General features: G+C 48.9%; 1 protein-coding gene across 2 annotated transcripts; it reads left to right on the forward strand.

Annotated features, from left to right (window-relative positions):
* Nucleotides 1-1,073: 1,073 nt before the first annotated feature.
* LOC123371351 (sulfotransferase family cytosolic 1B member 1-like) lies at nt 1,074-16,207 on the forward strand. 2 transcript variants are annotated; one of them, XM_045018864.1, is made up of 8 exons: nt 1,074-1,236; nt 8,527-8,655; nt 8,888-8,985; nt 10,379-10,505; nt 11,498-11,592; nt 13,455-13,635; nt 14,920-14,963; nt 15,821-16,207. In XM_045018864.1, the coding sequence occupies exons 1-8, from the start codon at nt 1,089-1,091 to the stop codon at nt 15,887-15,889; spliced, it is 891 nt and encodes a 296-aa protein (XP_044874799.1). In that variant the 5' UTR covers nt 1,074-1,088; the 3' UTR covers nt 15,890-16,207. The 2 variants fall into 2 exon arrangements, with proteins under 2 accessions (XP_044874799.1, XP_044874800.1); XM_045018865.1 differs by lacking the exon at nt 1,074-1,236 and adding an exon at nt 7,288-7,311 and having other exon boundaries at nt 15,821-16,206.
* Nucleotides 16,208-19,134: the final 2,927 nt, after the last annotated feature.

Raw genomic sequence — 19,134 nt, forward strand, 5'->3', positions numbered from 1 at the left:
GGCAACAACAATTTTTAAATCTACATGAAACGTCCACTAAAAAAGAAGTGGTTTCCACAGAAATGTCTATGCATATTCAGTTTAAGAACATAAGTGTGTCCATACTGGGTCAGACCAAAGGTCCATCTCACCCAGTATCCTGTCTTCTGACAGTGGCCAATGCCAGGTGCCCCAAAGAGAATGAACAGAACAGGCAGTCATCAAATGATCCATCCTGTCGCCTATTCCCAGCTTCTGGCAAACGGAGGCTAAGGATGCCATCCCTGCCCATCCTGGCCAATAGCCATTGATGGACCTATCCTCCATGAACTTATCTAGTTCTTTTTTGAACCCTTGGCCTTCACAGCATCCTCTGGCAAGGAGTTCCACAGGTTGACTGTGCACTGTGTGAAAAAATACTTCCTTTTGTTTGTTTTAAACCTGCTGCCTAATAATTTCATTTGGTGACCCCTGATTCTTGTGTTATGAGGAGTAAATAATGCTCCTCATTTACTTTCTCCACACCAGTCATGATTTTATAGACCTCCATCATATCCCCCCTTAGTTGTCTCTTTTCCATGCTAAGAAGTCCCAGTCTTTTTAATCTCTTCTCATACGGAAGCCATTCCATACCCCATTTTTCCCCTTGTCCCCACTATTCTCATCTTGTTCCTTCCTTCAGCTGAGAGCATGGCTACTTCTGCTGCTGAGAATTAGGATAGAACTCTTCTAACATTCAGGACTTTATGGACCAGCTCTTCAGTAGCGTACAGTAGAGCCCCATTGACTTTATACCAGTTTAAACCAGCTGGGGATCTGGCCCAATGAATATGTAAATTGTGCTTCCCTCTTCTAGGGATAGGATCAAGTCTATTTTGCCACGTCACCTTCTAGTGGCAACATTCAACATTGCACACAAGCCCTAAAACTATTACACAAGCAGGAATGTTGCTCGGGTTATCACTAGCAATTTAATATTGACAAGTCTCCCAAACTCCACTGTGCAAAATAAATGCTAAGTGGAAGAGAGGGTCTCCCAGCACTTTTTAATGGAAGCAGACCACTTCCATTTACATTCTTTTCTCTTCCTTTAGCCTAGCATTACCAGGATGGAAAATGATGAAAGTGTATTAAGGAGGAAATTAGAAATGGTCTGTGGTGTTCCCCTATTCTGGAGTATTGTTGAAGAATGGGCCCAGGTGGAATCATTCCAAGCGAGGCCAGATGACCTTCTCATTTCCACCTACCCGAAATCAGGTGAGTGCCACTGATCTATTAGGAGATTCTTCTTATGCAGCTAAAAGGCACAAACCCAGGGCAGAAATGGAGGCTACTGCCCAACTCTTATACTACATACATGCCACATTCACACCATAACCCCTTTATCAGTTCCTCAGTTAGGTATAGAAATCTCTTACTCAAAGCCTCCTCCATCTGTGCCTTCGTGATCCCTTTTCCTCAGTAGCTGGTCCCTGTGAGTAGAACTGGGCCCAGCTTTCCTGCATCAGAGCACGTGAGCCCAATCCATCCAATTAAAGGGGGCTGGGTTACACCTGGGCCTATAAAGGGCTGCCAGAGAGCAGGAAATAAGAGGTGAAGGAAGTGGGTGGGATAGGCTGTGCCTGGGGAAGGGAAGCCATGGTGGAGTAGAGCTAACTCCTGCAGTGGGTCCCTGGAGCAAAGGGCTAGGTGCTGAGGAAAGCAGCGCTGAGCCTACTGCTCCAGGAAGGGAGCAGAGCTGATTAGAACTCAGTGGGGAACTACCAGGAGGAGAAGTGCCAGACTGTTTTCTGTTGCTCTTCTTGCCTGTGTTATGCGAATAAGCCTTCTCAAAGGTGACTGGGCAGGGCAGGGAGTGTTTGGAAGCTGGGGAGAAGCCATGCCCTGGGACAATGCTGTGCATAGAAAGAGAATAAGACCACAACCCCCTTTGTCCTAACAGGGATGTGTTCAAAAAGTGGCAAAACATTCCTTCCATGTTGCTCTCTTACCATCATTTACCATAGACTCTCCTGTTGCTGCAGCAAAGAATCCTGTGGCACATTATAGACTAACAGACGTTTTGCAGCATGAGCTTTCGTGGGTGAATACCCTCTTCTTCGGATGCAAGTTGCTGAATGCCATAGACTTTGTGGGCTAACACTGGAGTGCCCTCACTCAGTGTTCAGGAAGGGAAATTGTCAACTTGATTCTGACCAACATGAGCCGGGGATGAGTTCTTCTTTCACAGGATGGATGAAGTGGCTTTTTGCCCTCAACATAGGCTCAGCGCTGAAGAGTGGCAGGATTCTATCAATTCACACCTCCATTTGTGAGTAGTTTATTTCCCACAAGCCTAGTGGGAAATTTGCATTGGGTCTTCAGGCAGTAGCAGAAACATTGTGATGTTATATCAAGTTTGTTGATATTGGACTTCCATGATGATAGGCCCTTTGAGTCACTTCGTTACTGACATCACATATTCAAGCGCAGGCCAAGAAAGCCCAGGAGCACTGATTTCACCACCCTCAAAGTCTGTTGCTAAAGGCCAGAGGCTAGAAGGGATCATCATCTGGTGTAAATTGGCATAACTCCATTGTCTTCAATGTACACTGGGAGAGGATCTGACTCCGTGTTTATGACCTGCCTCTACTGCATGCTAGAAGAGTATTTAGCGAGGTTGCTTTATATTTCCAGGCACAACCTGGTTCAGTGAAATTGTGGACATGATCTATAACAACAGTGATGCAGAGAAGTGTAAACGGGATGCGATTTACGTTCGGGTCCCTTTCATGGAGCTGATCATCCCAGGAATTTCAAATGGTAAAGATTCGCACACTGCAGGTAGGTTCCCGGAGAGATTGGAGCTGCAGCTTTGACAACCCTCCCTTTAGGAATTGTGTTGCCCAAAACTGAATACGAGGATATATACTTACCTCCCTGGGCTGTTGGGAGGGTTGGTTAACTGGCGCCAAATTCTGTCCTCAGATATATACAAGCCAATCTCCCAGACTGTGCTGGGAGATGCACGTATAGATCTGAGGATAGAATTTAGCCTTTACTGTTTCTAAAGCACTCTGAGTTCTTTGGAATGAAAGGCACTCTGAATCTGATCCATAGTGCACTGAAGTCAGTGGAAAGATTCCCACTGGATCTGACCCTATATAAGTGCAAACTGTCAATGGTATTAGGATCCTGTGCACAAAGAACTTAAATATGAACTGAAATGTTTTAAAAATAACTTAATACAAAAATTGATTAAGGTGGGATTTTCAAAAGAGTTTATAGGAATTAGGTGCCGAATTCCCAGTTATGATCAACAGAGGTTGAGCACCTAACTCTCATATTTTCTTTTGAAAATCCCACCGTAAAGGTAAGATTTCCACTGTTCGCAAGGGGAGTTGTTAGGTGCTGAGCTCTTTTGAAAATCTGGCCCTAAAAGGGGTATAGAATATTATATGTTCACACTCTGACATTTTTAAGATGTGCTACTATGTTTTTACAGAGCTATAGTCACACCTCATTAAAAGATGGGGGTGGGGGAGAGAAGATTTCTCATACAGCTTCACATAAGTACATTTCACTTGTATCAGAAAAGTTAGAGATGGACACGGCTGATTAGATGATCTAGTCTCACTTCCTGAAAACTACCCCCTGTGGAAACTCTGCCAGATGTGCACACAACTTGTGTGGCAAAGTACCTGCTTCTCCTCAGCTGGCTCAGTCCCTTTTTGCCTTGGAGACACAGGCTTGGGCAAAGTAAAAGCCTTCCCAGTCACGCAGGGTCTGGCTGATCCTCCTCTCAGTCAGTCCCTTGCTGTCTTACTCCCCTTCTGGGGACAGAGTGCAGTCTTCCTTGCTGGAAGAGGCCAGAGCCTTACTGCACCTATTTGCTGGCAGCTTCTCTCACCACCACCCCCCTCCCACTCCCCCGTTTCCCTGCCAGGGAGGGTTTAAAAAGGTCGCCAGCAATTGGGGCCAGCTGAACCAAATTAGTTCCCTGGTAACCCCTGTTCCAGCTGAACCTAATTTCTCACAGCTGTCTCTCCTCAATGGATAGGGAGAAGTCTTTTAAGCCCCCTGGGACTAATTCCTACCCTTCCCCCCCCCCTTTGTAGCCATTTGGCCTGGGTTTGCCACACTTGCCTACCCAGCAGTGAGGGAGATTTCACCAGCTCCACTTTCAGAACCAATGTATGGTTCTTTAGTTGCTTAAATCTACTTCTATCCTTATCCACATCTATCTGGACTTCATCCAGTAGAGAGAGACAGAATGGCAGCTCAGGATTATTAGTGGCTGCGGGCCCAATTCCTCTCTTCGTAACAATGGCCCTCTGAGTATAAACAGTTTACGATCAAAGCTGCAATAGTGCTGTTTTTCCCTTTAATCCCTTTTGTATTTTTTAGGTGTCGCACAGCTGGCTAAAATGCCCTCTCCCCGATTAGTAAAGACCCATCTTCCTGTTCAACTCCTTCCTGACTCCTTCTGGGAAAACAACTGCAAGGTTATTATTATTTCTTTGCATTGCGGTAGCAGAGGCTCCAAACAAGATGGACATCCCATTGCACTACACTCTGTGAATACACATGCAAGAGAAAATTCCTGCCCTGCAGAGTTTGCAATATAAATAGACAAAGGAAGCACTACTATACCCATTTTACAGATGGAGGACTAAGGAATGGAGAGATTAAGTGACTTGCCCAAGATCACATAATGAATCTGTGAGAGATCCGGCAGCTGAACCTAGATCTCAGGCAGTGCCTTCTCCATATGAGCAGCCTTCTATCTGAGATTTGCCACTGGAAATTAATACACTAATGGATTAAGCTGGAGTTTCCATAGGATTCTAGTGCTACTGTGTGTTTAGTTGTTTTTTTTAAACATACACAGAGATTCTCAGTGACTAAATCCAACCACCATCCTAAGTACTGATGGTCAAACAATGCATCACTCAAATGAGCCTAATTTGACATGAGATATCATCCCTGAATTTCTACAATCCATGCACTTTGCAGACATATTTGATACCCTCAGCAGTTTGCTTTTTTGACCGCCCTTGCACACTGCGTGCACATCTTCAGAGAACTATCCACGATGACTCCAAAATCTTTTTCCTGACTCGTTGTAGCTAAATTAGCCCCCATCATATTGTATGTATAGTTGGGGTTATTTTTTCCAATGTGCATTACTGTACATTTATCCACATTAAATTTCATTTGCCATTTTGTCATCCAATCACTTAGTTTTGTGAGATCTTTTTGAAGTTCTTCACAGTCTGCTTTTGTCTTAACTATCTTGAGCAGTTTAGTATCATCTGCAAACTTTGCCACCTCACTGTTTACCCCTTTCTCCAGATCATTCCACTAGTTACCCCTCTCCATTCTGAGAATTTACCATTAATTCCTACCCTTTGTTCCCTCTCTTTTAACCAGTTCTCAATCCATGAAAAGACCTTCCCTTTTATCCCATGACAACTTAATTTACGTAACAGTCTATTGTGTATAAAACTCACTTGCGATGCTCATGCGAGCTCATGCTCTCCTCCCGCACTGATAGGGCCCAGCTTAATGCATGGAGGCCTTCAGTGGCAGAGGCCAGGAAAGAATTAAGTAAGCACAAAGAGCGGAGGCAGGACATGATGCTGAGGCTAATGGGGGAGCAAACGGACATGATGAAGCGTCTGTTGGAGCTGCAGGAAAACCAACAAGAGCAGAGACCCCCACTGCATCCACTGTCTAACCGCCTGCCCTCCTCCCCATGTTCCATAGCCGCCTCACCCAGATGCGGGTTTTTTTTTTGTTTTGTTTTTTAACCCTGCTTTGCTGGCTGCGCCATATTCCCCCGCCCCCTTTGCCGCTCCAGCCACACCGTTCCCCTGCCCCCCCCCGCTTTGCCGCTCCAGCCGTGCCGTGTTTCCCCCCCACTTTGCTGCTCCAGCCGCACGGTTCCTCCCCCCCCGCTTTGCCGCTCCAGCCACACGGTTCCCCCCCCCCGCTTTGCCACTCCGGCCGTGCTGTGTTCCCCCCTCCCCGCTTTGCTGCTCCAGCCGCACGGTTCCCCCCCCCGCTTTGCCACTCCGCCCGTGCTGTTTTCCGCCCCCCCCCGCTTTGCTGCTCCCGCCGCACGGTCCCTGCCCCCCCGCGTTGCCGCTCCAGCCACACCGTTCCCCCGCACCCCCCCCGCTTTGCCGCTCCGGCCGTGCTGTGTTCCCCCGCCCCCGCTTTGCTGCTTCAGCCGCACGGTCCGGTCCCCCCTGCTTTGCGGCTCCGGCCGCGCCGTGTTTTCCCCCCCCCCCGCTTTGCCGCTCCAGCCGCATGGTTACCCCCCCTCCCGCTTTGCCGCTCCGGCCGCGCGGTGTTTTTGTTTGTTTTTTTCCCCTGCTTTGCCGCTCCGGCCACCCCCCCCCCCCTTTTTTTTTTTTTTTGCTTGGGGCGGCAAAAAAGCCAGAGCCGGCCCTGCTGGAAACGATCACATCAAATGTAATGCCAAACCCTTCTGGACTGGGATTGGTTCCTTTCTGAAATTATCTTTCTATGGCCTCTAGCATCTGAAAGAGGAATGCCCAGGCACCATGCAGTCACAGGGAGATGGATGGGCACGTCCCCTCCCTGAGAACGTAAAGGCACAAACTTAACATAGTACACCTCTACCTCAATATAACGCTGTCCTGGGGACCCAAAAAATCTTACCGCGGGTTATATTGAACTTGCTTTGATCCACCAGACTGCGCAGCCCCGCGTTCCCCCCCCTCCCCCCGGCCCCGCCGAGCACTGCTTTACCACGTTATAGCCGAATTTGTGTTATATCGGGTCACGTTATATTGGGGAAGAGGTGTATTTTCTTGGGCTGTCCTAGTGTTTGGTGATGTGCCTTGCTAGGCTGGAGACTCAGGCCTGGACTACACTACAAAGTTAGGCTGACATAAGCTGCGTTAGGTCGATTTATTAATGTTTGTTTCCAGTATAACACTATTCAGTTGTAAGGGGCTAGAGACTTTGTGGAGTCACTAAGGTCAGGTCCTGGGATACTTTGAGTTGTTCTGGTTGATTAAGGAGGGAGACTGATGCACAAACTGTGATCACCGCAGTGCAGCGCCTTAGAGCCCAGGTGCTATAGAAGAAGAGGGAAATTGAGGCACCCATGAATCATTTAACAAGTAAAAGGTCTTTGGTTCCAGGGATGGGTGAATTCTGAGCAATCTCAGGCAGTTCATTTGCCATCTGACCAATAATGTCTTATTTATTTATTTAATTAATATTTACTGTTTTTTTGCAGCAGTTTCTGTCACTGTCCCTCATGCTGATTAGCACTTTCCTGCCGGGGATAGGTCCCAGAGTGAAGTAATATTAAATGTAAGCAACATTGGCAGAATCTGGCCCTGGAATTGATAGGTTGATTTTGAGTGGTTTGTTTATTTTACTTTAAGCATAAACAAAGCAGCAGGCTCAGAAGAGGTGGAATTAAAGGTCTGGATTTTCTCCATTATGCTGTGGATGGTTTAAATGGTTGTGAGCCAGAAGGGCTCAGAGTTCAAATTACTGATTCATCTTTCCAAACAGAGATCACCTACCATTCCAGCAAGGAACCAGTCACAGTCGGCAAACCTTGCTGTGACTCTATGGCATAGCTTGGAGGATTGTAGCACAAGCAGCTCTGCTGCACTGACTCATAGGGAAGCCGGCAGGGGTTAGAGGAGGGGAAATTAAGATGTTGGGATGTGAGAGGGGGCAGCAGCATCTCTCTTGTCCCACATTAGCTGGGATAGGCCAGTGTGGTGCATTATATAAATGGTAAACTCCCCTTGGGGCTGCAACCATGTCTTCTCCTGTGTCGTGTAGGCAGCTGCTGAGCACAGTGATGACGCCCATCAAAAACATAACAATGGAAAATCAACTAGCAGTTGTGTTGGCCTAGGAGAGGCCTCTCGCCATCCCTGAAAATGGGTGTGGTGGCATGGGCTTGCAGGCCTGCCACAAAAAGAGCTGTGGAGTGAGCCGCTTGCCATCAGTACCTGCATTTGACAACGCTGGCACACTATCATGTTTGACTACAGATTAATGCTATTCCATTGCTCCTCAGCCTCAGGCGAGCAGAAGAGATGTCACTAGAACAGCGGTTCTCAAACTTCATTCCACTCTGCAACCCCCCCTTCTGACAACACAAATTGCTACATGACCCCAGGAGGGAGGACCAAAGCCCGAGTCCACCGGAGCCCTGCCGCCCCGGTTGGAGGCCATAGCCAAAGCCTGAGCCCCGCCCCCACTGCCTCAGGTGGGGGAGGAGCCCAAAGACAAAGCCCAAGGGCTTCAGTCCCAGGCAGGTGGGGGTCCCAGCAAGTCTAAGCCAGCCCTGGCAACTCCATTAAAATGGGGTCATGACTCACTTTGGGGTCCCGACCCACAGGGGAGAACCGCTGAGCTAGAATATTGAAGATCCTAAATGAATAGGCTGAATACCGTAAGTGCTGTTTTGGCTGGAAGAACAGTGGATGGGGTTCCTGCTTGACTGTTCCTTGCGGGATAAACTTGGTTCTTGACTGGATTTTTGTTCTCTCGTCTTCTTTCCAGGCACTACATGGATGAGTGAAATTGTGGACATGATTCTGAACGATGGAGATCCTGACAAATGCAAGAGGGATGCAATTTTCAACAAAGTGCCCATGTTGGAATTTGCTGCCCCTGGAAAGATGCCACCAGGTAAACGTAGGACTAGTGTCGGGTGATTCCAAACAAAAAGGTCAATGATTCTGTGTGTCTGGCTTGCAGCTCAGGAGAGGAAAGAACGGATTGTGGCTAGAGCACTGGCCTAAGACTCAGAAGATCTTGGTTTGGTTCCTGACTTTCAGTGAGACTTGGATGCTTTTGGAAATGTTACCTTTAATGCCTTCTCTAACGGCATCAATGATCCCTTTGAACCTCTGCTTACCAGGTACAGAGAAACTGGCCGAGAAGTCATCTCCTCGTTTAGTGAAAACCCACCTCCCAGTCCAGCTCCTTCCAATGTCCTTCTGGGAAAATGGCTGCAAGGTAACCAGTAGCTGGGAACTCAGACCTTCTGGACAATAGGATGATAGGGGAAGTATCGTTTGCCTTGAGCACACAGAATACTCATGGTAGTCCCACCCTCCGCCAGGTTCCTCTTCCTCATTTTTACCCACTGACTCTTTTCTCCAGTGGGAAGAGTTTAATTGTGAGTTTCCATGGTGATATCTACCTAGAGCAGCATTTTTGCAGCTTTACCTTGACAACATTGGGATGCAAGTTTGTATTCATAGTTAGGCTGAGATTTTCAAAGGTCCCTAAGGGATCCGGACATCCAGTTCCCATTAAAATTGGCCTCATGGGATTCCAGTGCCTTTAGTTGAGTGTTTTTCCAGCCTTCAGCTTTGCAGGCTCCCCCTGGGATCTGACAATCAGACTGGGTTCTTCCTGGCTCATACATCACCATCAGTAACAAAGATCCTGGAAAGCAAATTTTGCCAACATCACCAACATCTGTGCAACACCCATTGTCTTAAAATACTGTTTCCTGGGCAATCCCTATTGTCTTCAATGGGGTTATCCACCCATAACTGGGGGGTAAATGTGGTCTTGCAATTGCAACTCAACTAACAGTTCCGCCTGATGGTATGAGAGCCAGAGTACAATCCAGCTCACTCCTCTGTAGCCATGTTGGCCCTGCAGGGCATGATGTATTTTGCCACGATATGAATGGCTATGTCTGAATACACATGGGAGCAGACCCACTGACTGCTACACCCAGGGGAGTAGAACGATGTGCCCCAAGGGCCGGGCACATCGGGATCGCATTGTTTCCATCCTTCAGAGGTAGGCTGGTTTAACCTGCGACTCAGGCTCCAGAGGAGGTCCCCAGGGGGATGCACTGACTTAACTAATCCCCCAGGCATCCTGGTCACAATCCCTCCTTGGCAAACACCACTCCCTTTGGCAGTTGTGCTGACCGCCTGTTGTTCCCCTAGTGGAGTACTAGTACCGCCAGAGTTCCCATCCCTGCGGGGCCTGTGCACTAGGTTACACTGGCAGAAATGTGTGGTGTTGTTTTCCCCGTTTTTACAGACGGGGAAGCTGAGAAACAGAGAGCTCGACCCAAGACCACAGAGCCAGTGGAAAAGCTAGTGTCCGAGCCAGGATTAGAGCTCCTGTAGCTTCCATTCCCATGCCCAGTCCATGGTGCGCTACTCTCAGACCACAGTGTCCAGGGGCGCTTCCAGTCCCTGCAGCTTTAATTTGGGCCTTGAGCCACAGTTTGGATCCCCTGCAGTAGGGCTGGGATTTTGAAAGGAGACTAAGGCAATTAGGCACCAAACTCCCTAAGGCACCTCTGAAAATCCAAGTCTAGAGCCACTCAGAACTCAAGGACACCGAGGCAATATGGATTCTTCTCTTCTTCCTGCCACAGATGATCTATGTTGCCCAAAATGCCAAAGATGTAGCTGTCTCCTTCTACCATTTTGACCTGATGAACAAGCTGCATCCAGACCCCGGCACGTGGGAGCAATACATTGAGAAATACATGGCAGGCAGAGGTGAGACTGACATCTGTTAGCAATTCATGTTCCTGAGGTTTTAAATTGATGCTGCTTGAAGCATAAAGGAAAAGAGACTTGCAACTGCAGGTGAATTTCTCCAGGCCAGGTTCTGCCTCTTGGTGGAAAAATTGGATGCTGTGCCTTTCAGTGTACTCTCTGTATACTAGGAAATGCAGTGAGAACTGAGGGAGGGAATTTTCCTAGTAGACCAGTGAGTTTGAGTAGCCTCCACTGCTTCTGGGCTCCCCTTCAGAGGGAGCAGTGGTTGGGGAATCTGCATAGCAGTGCGGCCACTGGCCCAGACCTTATATAACTATAACGTAGGGCCAGATCCTCAGCAGCTGTAAATCAGCATAGATGCATTGACTTCAAGGGAGCTACACCTCTACCTCGATATAACGCTGTCCTCGGGAGCCAAAATTTTTTACCGCGTTATAGGTGAAACCGCGTCATATCGAACTTGATTTGATCCGCCAGAGCGTGCAGCCCTGCCCCCCCACGGAGTGCTGCTTTACCGCGTTATATCCGAATTTGTGTTATATCAGGTGGCGTTATATCGAGGTAGAGGTGTATGGCTAATTTACACTAGCTAAGGATCTGGCCCATTTACTTTAATGAAGCTACGCTGATTTACAGCAGCTGTGGATTGACTTCATTGAAAGTATGCCAGTACCAGCTGGGATCTGGCCCTAAGCTGTATTTATATAAGAGTTTGTTAATATCTAGTTTCTGCTCCAGTCACACAAAATAATAGATGAAGATTCTAACCTGACAGTGGAACCAAAGGGACAAAGAATTTGACCTAATGTAGGCGAATAGCTGCAACTGGTGGTTTGTGCCCAGTTACCCAATTTACACGTGATGTCATAGTAATTGCACACACAATGCATTTCAGTGGCATTGAGCCAAAAGAGAACATGACCCCCAGGGACCTGACACGCTCATGTTACTAAGAGTATTTGTGTGTGTGCCTTTTTCTCTAAGTTTAGTTGCGTATGGTTCCTGGTATGACCATGTGAAAGGCTGGTGGGAGAAGAGAAAGGACCATCCCATTTTATACCTGTTCTATGAGGACATGAAAGAGGTGAGAGGGCAAGAGGTACCCACTTGAGGGGCCACTCCACACACACCAGGATGGAGGCAACGAATCTGACACCTGTTGAATGCCTTACCCTACTGTGCAATGTCCATCTGAAGAGCAGTCTGGCTGTCCTGAAGAGAATTTCTCTCTCTAGGGTAGTGCGGGCCACCATGAGTAAAAGGGCCAGACTGTGACTCGTTAAATGCTTTGGCTGGTGCTAATACTACCCCTGAGCTCCCTCCTTCCCCACTTATTCTCCCTTATCTAGAAATCATAGAATCATAGAATCTCAGGGTTGGAAGGGACCTCAGGAGGTCATCTAGTCCAACCCCCTGCTCAAAGCAGGACCAAACCCAACTAAATCATCCCAGCCAGGGCTTTGTCAAGCCTGACCTTAAAAACCTCTAAGGAAGGAGATTCCACCACCTCCCTAGGTAACCCATTCCAGTGTTTCACCACCCTACTAGTGAAAAAGTTTTTCCTAATATCCAACCTAAACCTCCCCCATGTGTCTAGATTTATCATGAGCCTCATGATATCAAATGGATTTATCCTCATAGCACCCCTGTGAGGGAGGTCAGTGCTGCTATTCCCCATTTTTACGGAACTGAGGCATAAAGAGGTTAAGTGACTTGCCCAGGGTCACACAGGAAGTGTGTGGCAGAACAAGGAACTGAATCCAGGTGTCCTGAGTCCCAAGCTAGTGCCCTAACCACTGGGCCATTTTGCTTTCCCAAAGCCTCTTGCCCATGCTGGAGTTCAGGCTTGTGGGAGTGCTTCTCTTGAAGAGCAAGCACCAAAAGAGAGCTCCTTTCTTTAAAGAGACTTTTACCCCTCTCATTTAAAAATGCTGAGGTAGCACATTTATTAAGAGGCAGGAAGGGGAGGGGGAAGTTAGGGAAGCATATAATTAAAGATGGGGGAGCTAGTCTAGAAGGGACTTAACCTCTTGCTCAGGCCCAAAGTGAACCTTAGATGGGGATTTGAAAAAGAACAGTTGTTCCTGTTCCCTTTCATTTCACTCTGGAATTCCTGGTTTTAGCTGGGAGAGGAATTGGGTATTTCCAACCCAGCAGTACCAGAAATCTCATGAGAGCCTGATCTTGGGTGATTTCCGTACCAGAGAGATTTGGATAAACATCCCAACTATAGCTTTGAACCACACGAAATGGAATGAATCACTACCTTCCCAAGTAACAGTAATATGGGCTAGTATTTGGAGCTGGGTTATCCTGAAGCTTAGCATCCACGTATTGCTGAAGAACAGGAAGTGAAGTTTGAGAGCAAGGGCCAGGTCCTTAAATCAGCAGAGTTCCACTGGTGTAGTCGTTAGGGCTGCAGCAGCTGTGGATCTGGCCCTAAGAATTCTGTGCGTGGCTGGGGAAGATGTGGCTGAAATGAGGGTCCCTCTGGAGTGGCCGTCTGCATCACTTTCTAAATAAAGTGATGGGACTGGTGAGTTACAGACCAGTCTTGGTCTCTCTCTCTCTACACATCTTGCACCCCCCAAAAAACTATGTTAAAATAACATTATTTGGGTAGCAAAGCCCAGTACTCAAAAGTTAGGCAGAGCCAGAATTAAGCTGGCCTGTGCAATGTGCTAATGCTAGGGAGGGAGACAAAGAAGGGTTTTTTTCTTTTTGGGCTATTAATCTCCGTTCTGTTTTGGGAAAGTGTGTAAGAATTGGGTGCAAGGTTGATGAAATGTATTGATGGGTTGCTGGATATTAGTTTTGATACAGTGGAACAACTAAGGTTGCTGGCATCTCATAAAAGTTCTAGACTTTCACTGTGTTACATGGTGGTAACCTGACTAGTTGAGCCACTGGGTCCCACCACCTGAAGTGCCACTTGTTTTTCTGTAGGATCCAAAGCGTGAAATTCGCAAGGTGATGCATTTCCTGGGGAAGGATCTGAAGGAAGAGGTTCTGGACAGGATCGTCTATCACACTTCATTTGAAATGATGAAAGAGAATCCCACCACAAATTATAAGATGACCCCAAATGATGTTATGGATCAAAGCATCTCCCCTTTCATGCGTAAAGGTAAGGATTCGCACAGGAACTAGCGAAGGGAAGGGCTATCGCTCCGGTATTGTAGGAAAACTACCTGTTGCTGGTGCCATTAGGGACCCTGGGCTGAAACCTGGAGAAGAGGGTGGGCCTGGGTTCCCCCCAACCCTCTCCACACCTCTACAAAAGCGCTCCCTGAGTAGGAAGACAGGGAGTCAAGAGGGCTCTGACACCAAACCCATTGACTGACCGATGCTGAAGGTGGCTCAGTAAGCTGTAACCCTCCTCTCTAGGAGGGGAGAGAGGCTCAATTGAGGGTCACAGCAAACCTCTGAGACCAGCCCTAACCGCCTAGAAGTGCAGGACCCCCTGAGGCAAAGCCGGAGCTCTGCCACAAGACAGAATGATACAGCGTGCACCATTTGGGACTAAGCCTCTTTATTACTCTGTGTGTACAGCGCCTAGCACAATGGGGACCCAGTTTTGCTGTTCCCTGGACACTACCGTAATAAACATGTTTACTAATAATAATATAGGTGAGAGGGAATAATTTCCATACTAAAACTATGTTTAAAACAATCAATATGGAATGCAGGATCTGGTTAGCTGGTTTGCTTTCTCTGGCATCCACCCAGTGCTTCCACAAACTGTTAGCAAATTGACCAATACAATATTTCAGTTCACCAATTTTCCAGTGACTAATTTCCAGTTAAAAGCTAATTGCTACCAAAACATTTTTTTCAAAGTCTGCTCTTTTTATCAATCCGCTATCCTGGACACCAGCATTTTTCTTGATGCCTTTTTGTGCTCATTATATGGAAAAGGTGCTCAAAGTGTTAAGCTGTTAGGAGTTTTTATCCAATGAACATTCAGTTTAACTATATTTTTGTTTGTGATGCACCCTCACAAATCTTTTGGAGCTTGAGGCAGTGGTTCTCAAACTTTTGTCCTGGTGACCCCTTTCCCCTAGCAAGCCTCTGAGTGTGACCCCGTTATAAATTAAAAACGCATTTTAAATATCTAACACTATTATAAATGATGGAGGTGAAGTGGGGTTTGGGGCGGAGGCTGACAGCTCATGACCCCCCATGTAATAACCTTGTGACCCCCTGAGGGGTCATGATCCCCAGTTTGAGAACCCCTGAGCCAGAGAAAAGAATGTAACTGAGAGTAGAATTTAGACCATTAGTGTTTTCTTGATACTCTTTTTCTATTGCATTTCCACCACTGGGAGTTCTTCTGCTTCACCAAGAGCTCTGCTGTTTCATTCACTGTCTTTTTGTTTTTTGTTTTGTTTTGTTTTTGTTTTTGTTTCAGGGATTGCTGGGGACTGGAAGAATCACTTTACTGTGGCCCAGAATGTAGGGTGACCAGATGACAAACATGAAATATCGGGACGCGGGGGGTGGGTGGGGGGGGTGGAACAAATATCGGGACGCGGGGGGGGGTGTGGAGCAAAAAAAAAAAAAGCCAGAGCGCCCCGTCTCCACCCAACTCTCAGCTCTGACCCCCAATACACTCCCAGCTCCCCCATCCCCTCGCTCCTGGGCCCCGAGCTGTGCAGCCGAGCCACGCTCCGGACCCCTCTTGCAGCTCCCGGCCCAGCCGCTCCCGGGCTTCATAGCACCAGCCCCTCAGCAGAGGCTGCTCCACTCTGCCCCGCCTGGGACACTCGCCCCGGGCAGCCCCGCTCCGGCTGCAGGGAACTCGGGGACACCCCCCCCCGGGCAGGGGGCGAACCAGGCAGCCGGGCCCGGCCCCTCCTGGCAGGAGCGTGTCTGCCCCACACGTGTCTCTGCCCCCTGCCTGCTCCACGCTGCCCTGCAGGCTGCAGGGCTGGAGTAGCCTCCGTGCTGCACTCCCAGCCCCGGCCATGGCCCGTGTGCAAACCTGGGAGGGAGGAGGAATGCCGCGTGCTTGGGGAAGAGGCGGGGCCAGGGCGGGGAGTTGGGGAGGTATCCAATGGGGCAGTGAGGGGCAGGGTTGGGGCGGGTCCAGGGCAGGGATTTGGGGAGGGGTCCAATGGGGGAAGAAGGGGGATGGTCGGGGGAAGTGGGGGTGTGAAAGCCCCTCCGGGCTCCGTCTATGCACCGGAGCGGAGGGCAAAATTGCTTATTTGTCCCATGTCCCGACCGAACATCGGTCAGGACGCGGGACAAACAAGCAAATATCGGGACAGTCCCGATAAAATCGGGACGTCTGGTCACCCTACCAGAATGAGACATTCAATGAAGATTACGAGAGGAAAATGGCTGGGACCAACCTGCAGTTCCGAACAGAGATCTGAAGGAGCCTGGCATCTTAGTGCTGTAGTTCTAATTCACGGTTCTCTGTCGTTTCTGTTGAGAATAGCTTTCCCCCCCACCTCCTTTCTTCAACTAGAAGTAGTACACTGAGAAGTGTCTGTGCCCTGGTGATGGTCAGACACTTGAACCCGGAGTCTTGGGCCATCTAGACCATGGTGCAGTTACACTCCAGAGCAGAGGAATTGTGGAATCGACCTCACAAAGTCGAATTTGTGTGTCCACACTAAGGACACTAATTCGACTTTGTGAGTCCACACTAACGGGGCAAGCGTCGACACTGGAAGCGGTGCACTGTGGGAAGCTATCCCACAGTTCCCGCAGTCCCCGCTGCCCATTTGAATTCTGGGATTTCCCCACAATGCATGCTGGGGGGAAAAATGTGTCGAGCGTGGTCTTGGGTAACTGTCATCATTCAACGTGCTTTCGGACGTCTCAAGGGGAGATGGAGGAGCTTACTGACTCGCTCGGATCTCAGCGAAACCAATATCCCCATTGTTATTGCAGCTTGCTGTGTGCTCCACAATCTCTCTGAGAGCAAGGGGGAGACCTTTATGGCAGGATGGGAGGTTGAGGCAAATCGCCTGGCTGCTGATTACGCTCAGCCAGACAGCCGTGCAATTAGAAGAGCCCAGCGGGAAGCACTGTGCATCCAGGAGGCTTTGAAAGCTAGGTTCCTCAGGGAGCAGGGTAACCTGTGACTGTTCAGTTTCTTTACAGAGAAGCTGAACCTGCCCCTGCTTCAGTTACTGTTGACTTTCTTCTGCGGTTACATACCCCGTTCACCACGTTTTCCCCCCTTCCAACACACGTTTAAAAATAAAGTTAATGGAACATTGTTAATTAACAACGTTTTCTTTATTAATGAATTCACGTTAAAGGGTTGAAACAGGGATGCAGACTGTAGTGGGTAGGGTGTGCAGTGATGTTAACACCGCTTCTACACTCGAGGAATGATAGGCTCCTGCTCCTAGAGCAGTCTGCAGTGCCGGACTGGTTGTTTCAACGGAGCCTGCCATCCCTCCTTTTCGGGACTCTGTGTGCGGGGGCTACGTGACCTTGTGGTGGGGGAGGACGGTTACAGATTCCCCTGCTGTGTGGCTCTGTGGTCCGGGACAAGGACCACTGCATAAGTTCTGTAACCGCCCTCCCATGCCACAAAGTCACGTACCCCCCCACCCACACAGAACATGGAAAACACCTCCCAGACCGACCAGGGTGCCTACTGACTGCACTGTGTGTGTGACCCCCGTGTCTGTACCCTGATAAAGGTGACTGTCCTATGCAATTAACAACCCCCTTCCCCCCCCCCTTCACAGACAGTCTTCTGTAGAAAAACTTGACGGAAATAGTAATTAACAGCAAACTACTTTTAATAATCAACTACACAGTTAGGGGATGAAACTGGGATTGGGGCTTCGGTGAGCCAGGAAGGGAAGGACTTCTCAACATTTAGGGAATGAGAGCCTTCTTGTATTTGTGCACTCTGCAGGGGTGCAGTGACAGTTTTCACGGCCCCTGTTGCCCCTCCTTCTTGTTACTTTGGGTGAGGGGGGTTTGGGACTTTGTGGCGGGGGAGGGCGGTTGCAGATACAGTGCAGGGGGGCTCTGTCCTCCTGCCTGCGGTCCTGCAGAACATCCACAAGGCGCCGGAGCGTGTCAAATTTTCCCTGGGCATTTCCTGTGTGGCTGGTCGGAACATCCAAGCTTGGACTGCTGTCCAGAGCGTCAACAGAGTGGTGCACTGTGGGATAGCTCCCGGAGCTACTAAGGTCGATTTCTGTCCACACATAGGCTAATTCGACATAGCCATGTCGAATTTAGCGCTACTCCCCTCGTTGGGGAGGAGTACAGAATTCGAACTAAAGAGCCCTCTAGGTCGAACTAATTAGCTTCCTGGTGTGGACGGGTGCACGGTTAAGTTGAATTAACGCTGCTAAATTCGACATAAACTCCTAGTGTAGACCAGGCCTAAGGCCTTGTCTACACTACAGGACTATTTCGAATCTACTTAATTCGAATTTGTGGATTCGACCTTATGAAGTCGAATTTGTGTATCCATACTAAATACACTAATTCGAACTTCTGAGTCCACATTCACGGGGCCGGCGTCGACTTTCGAAGCGGTGCACAGTGGGAAGCTATCCCACAGTTCCCGCAGTCCCCGCTGCCCATTTGAATTCTGGGATTTCCCCCCAATGCATGCTGGGGGAAAAAATGTGTCGAGGGTGGTTTTGGGTAACTGTCGTCATTGAACCGTCAATCACGCCCTCACTCCCTCCCTCCCTGAAAGCGCCTGCGGGCAATCTGTTCGTGCACTTTTCTGGTCAGTGAAAGCGTGGACACCACAGCACTGCAAGCATGGAGCCCGCTGCGATCCTCGCCGTTTTCTCCTCCTCGCACTTTATCGTCCACCTCTTCCACATTCAGCTGCTGAGAAATTGGGCTACTTTTCAATGGTTCTGCAAGCACTGGGGGACCATAGGGGACGTTTTACCAACATGAACGTCGGATGGCCGGGCAAGGTTCCTGATGCATGTGTTCTCAGGAACTGTGGGCTGCTCAGACGCCTGCTGGAAGGTAGTTTCTTCCCGTACCACGAAATAACTGTTGTGGATGTGCATTTGCCTATAGTGATCCTCGGTGACCCAGCCTGCCCGCTAATGCACTTGCTCATGAAGCCCTATACAGGCGCCTGGGACAGCGACAAGGAACTCTTCAAATACCAGCGAGCAGCGAGCAGCGTGACCTGTGACTGTTCAGTTTCTTTACAGAGAAGCTGAACCTGCCCCTGTTTCTTTACCCAGTTACTGTTGACTCTCCTCTTCGGTTAAATACCCCGTTCTCCCCGTTTCCTCCACTTCCAAGACACGTGTAAAAATAAAATACATGTCACACTGTTACTGAGGAGAGGTTTCTTTATTCATGACTTTTCGTTAAAGGGTCGAAACTGGAACGCAGACTGCGGTGGGTAGGGTGTGCGCTGATGTAAAGACCGCCTCTAAACTTAAGGAATGACAGGCTCCTGCTCCTACAGCGGTCCGCATTGCCGGACTGCTTGTTTCAACGGAGCCTGCCATCCCTCCTTTTTGGGATTCTGTGTGCGGGCGGCTATGTGGCCTTGTGGCGGAGGAGGACGGATACAGATTCCTCTGCTGCGTGACTCAGCGGTCCACAACAAGGACCGCTGTATAAGATCTGTACCCGACCTCCCCCGCTAAAAAGTCAC

The sequence above is a fragment of the Mauremys mutica genome, chromosome 5, assembly GCF_020497125.1.
Source record: "Mauremys mutica isolate MM-2020 ecotype Southern chromosome 5, ASM2049712v1, whole genome shotgun sequence".
NCBI lineage: Eukaryota > Metazoa > Chordata > Testudines > Geoemydidae > Mauremys > Mauremys mutica.

Bases quoted from the DNA above. Each gene is read 5' to 3' on its own strand.
- LOC123371351 (XM_045018864.1), top strand. From the start codon at position 1,089: ATGGAAAATGATGAAAGTGTATTAAGGAGGAAATTAGAAATGGTCTGT. The intron at 1,237-8,526 runs GTGAGTGCCACT...TCTTCTTTCCAG, and splicing joins TTCCACCTACCCGAAATCAG to GCACTACATGGATGAGTGAA. The intron at 11,593-13,454 runs GTGAGAGGGCAA...GTTTTTCTGTAG, and splicing joins TCTATGAGGACATGAAAGAG to GATCCAAAGCGTGAAATTCG.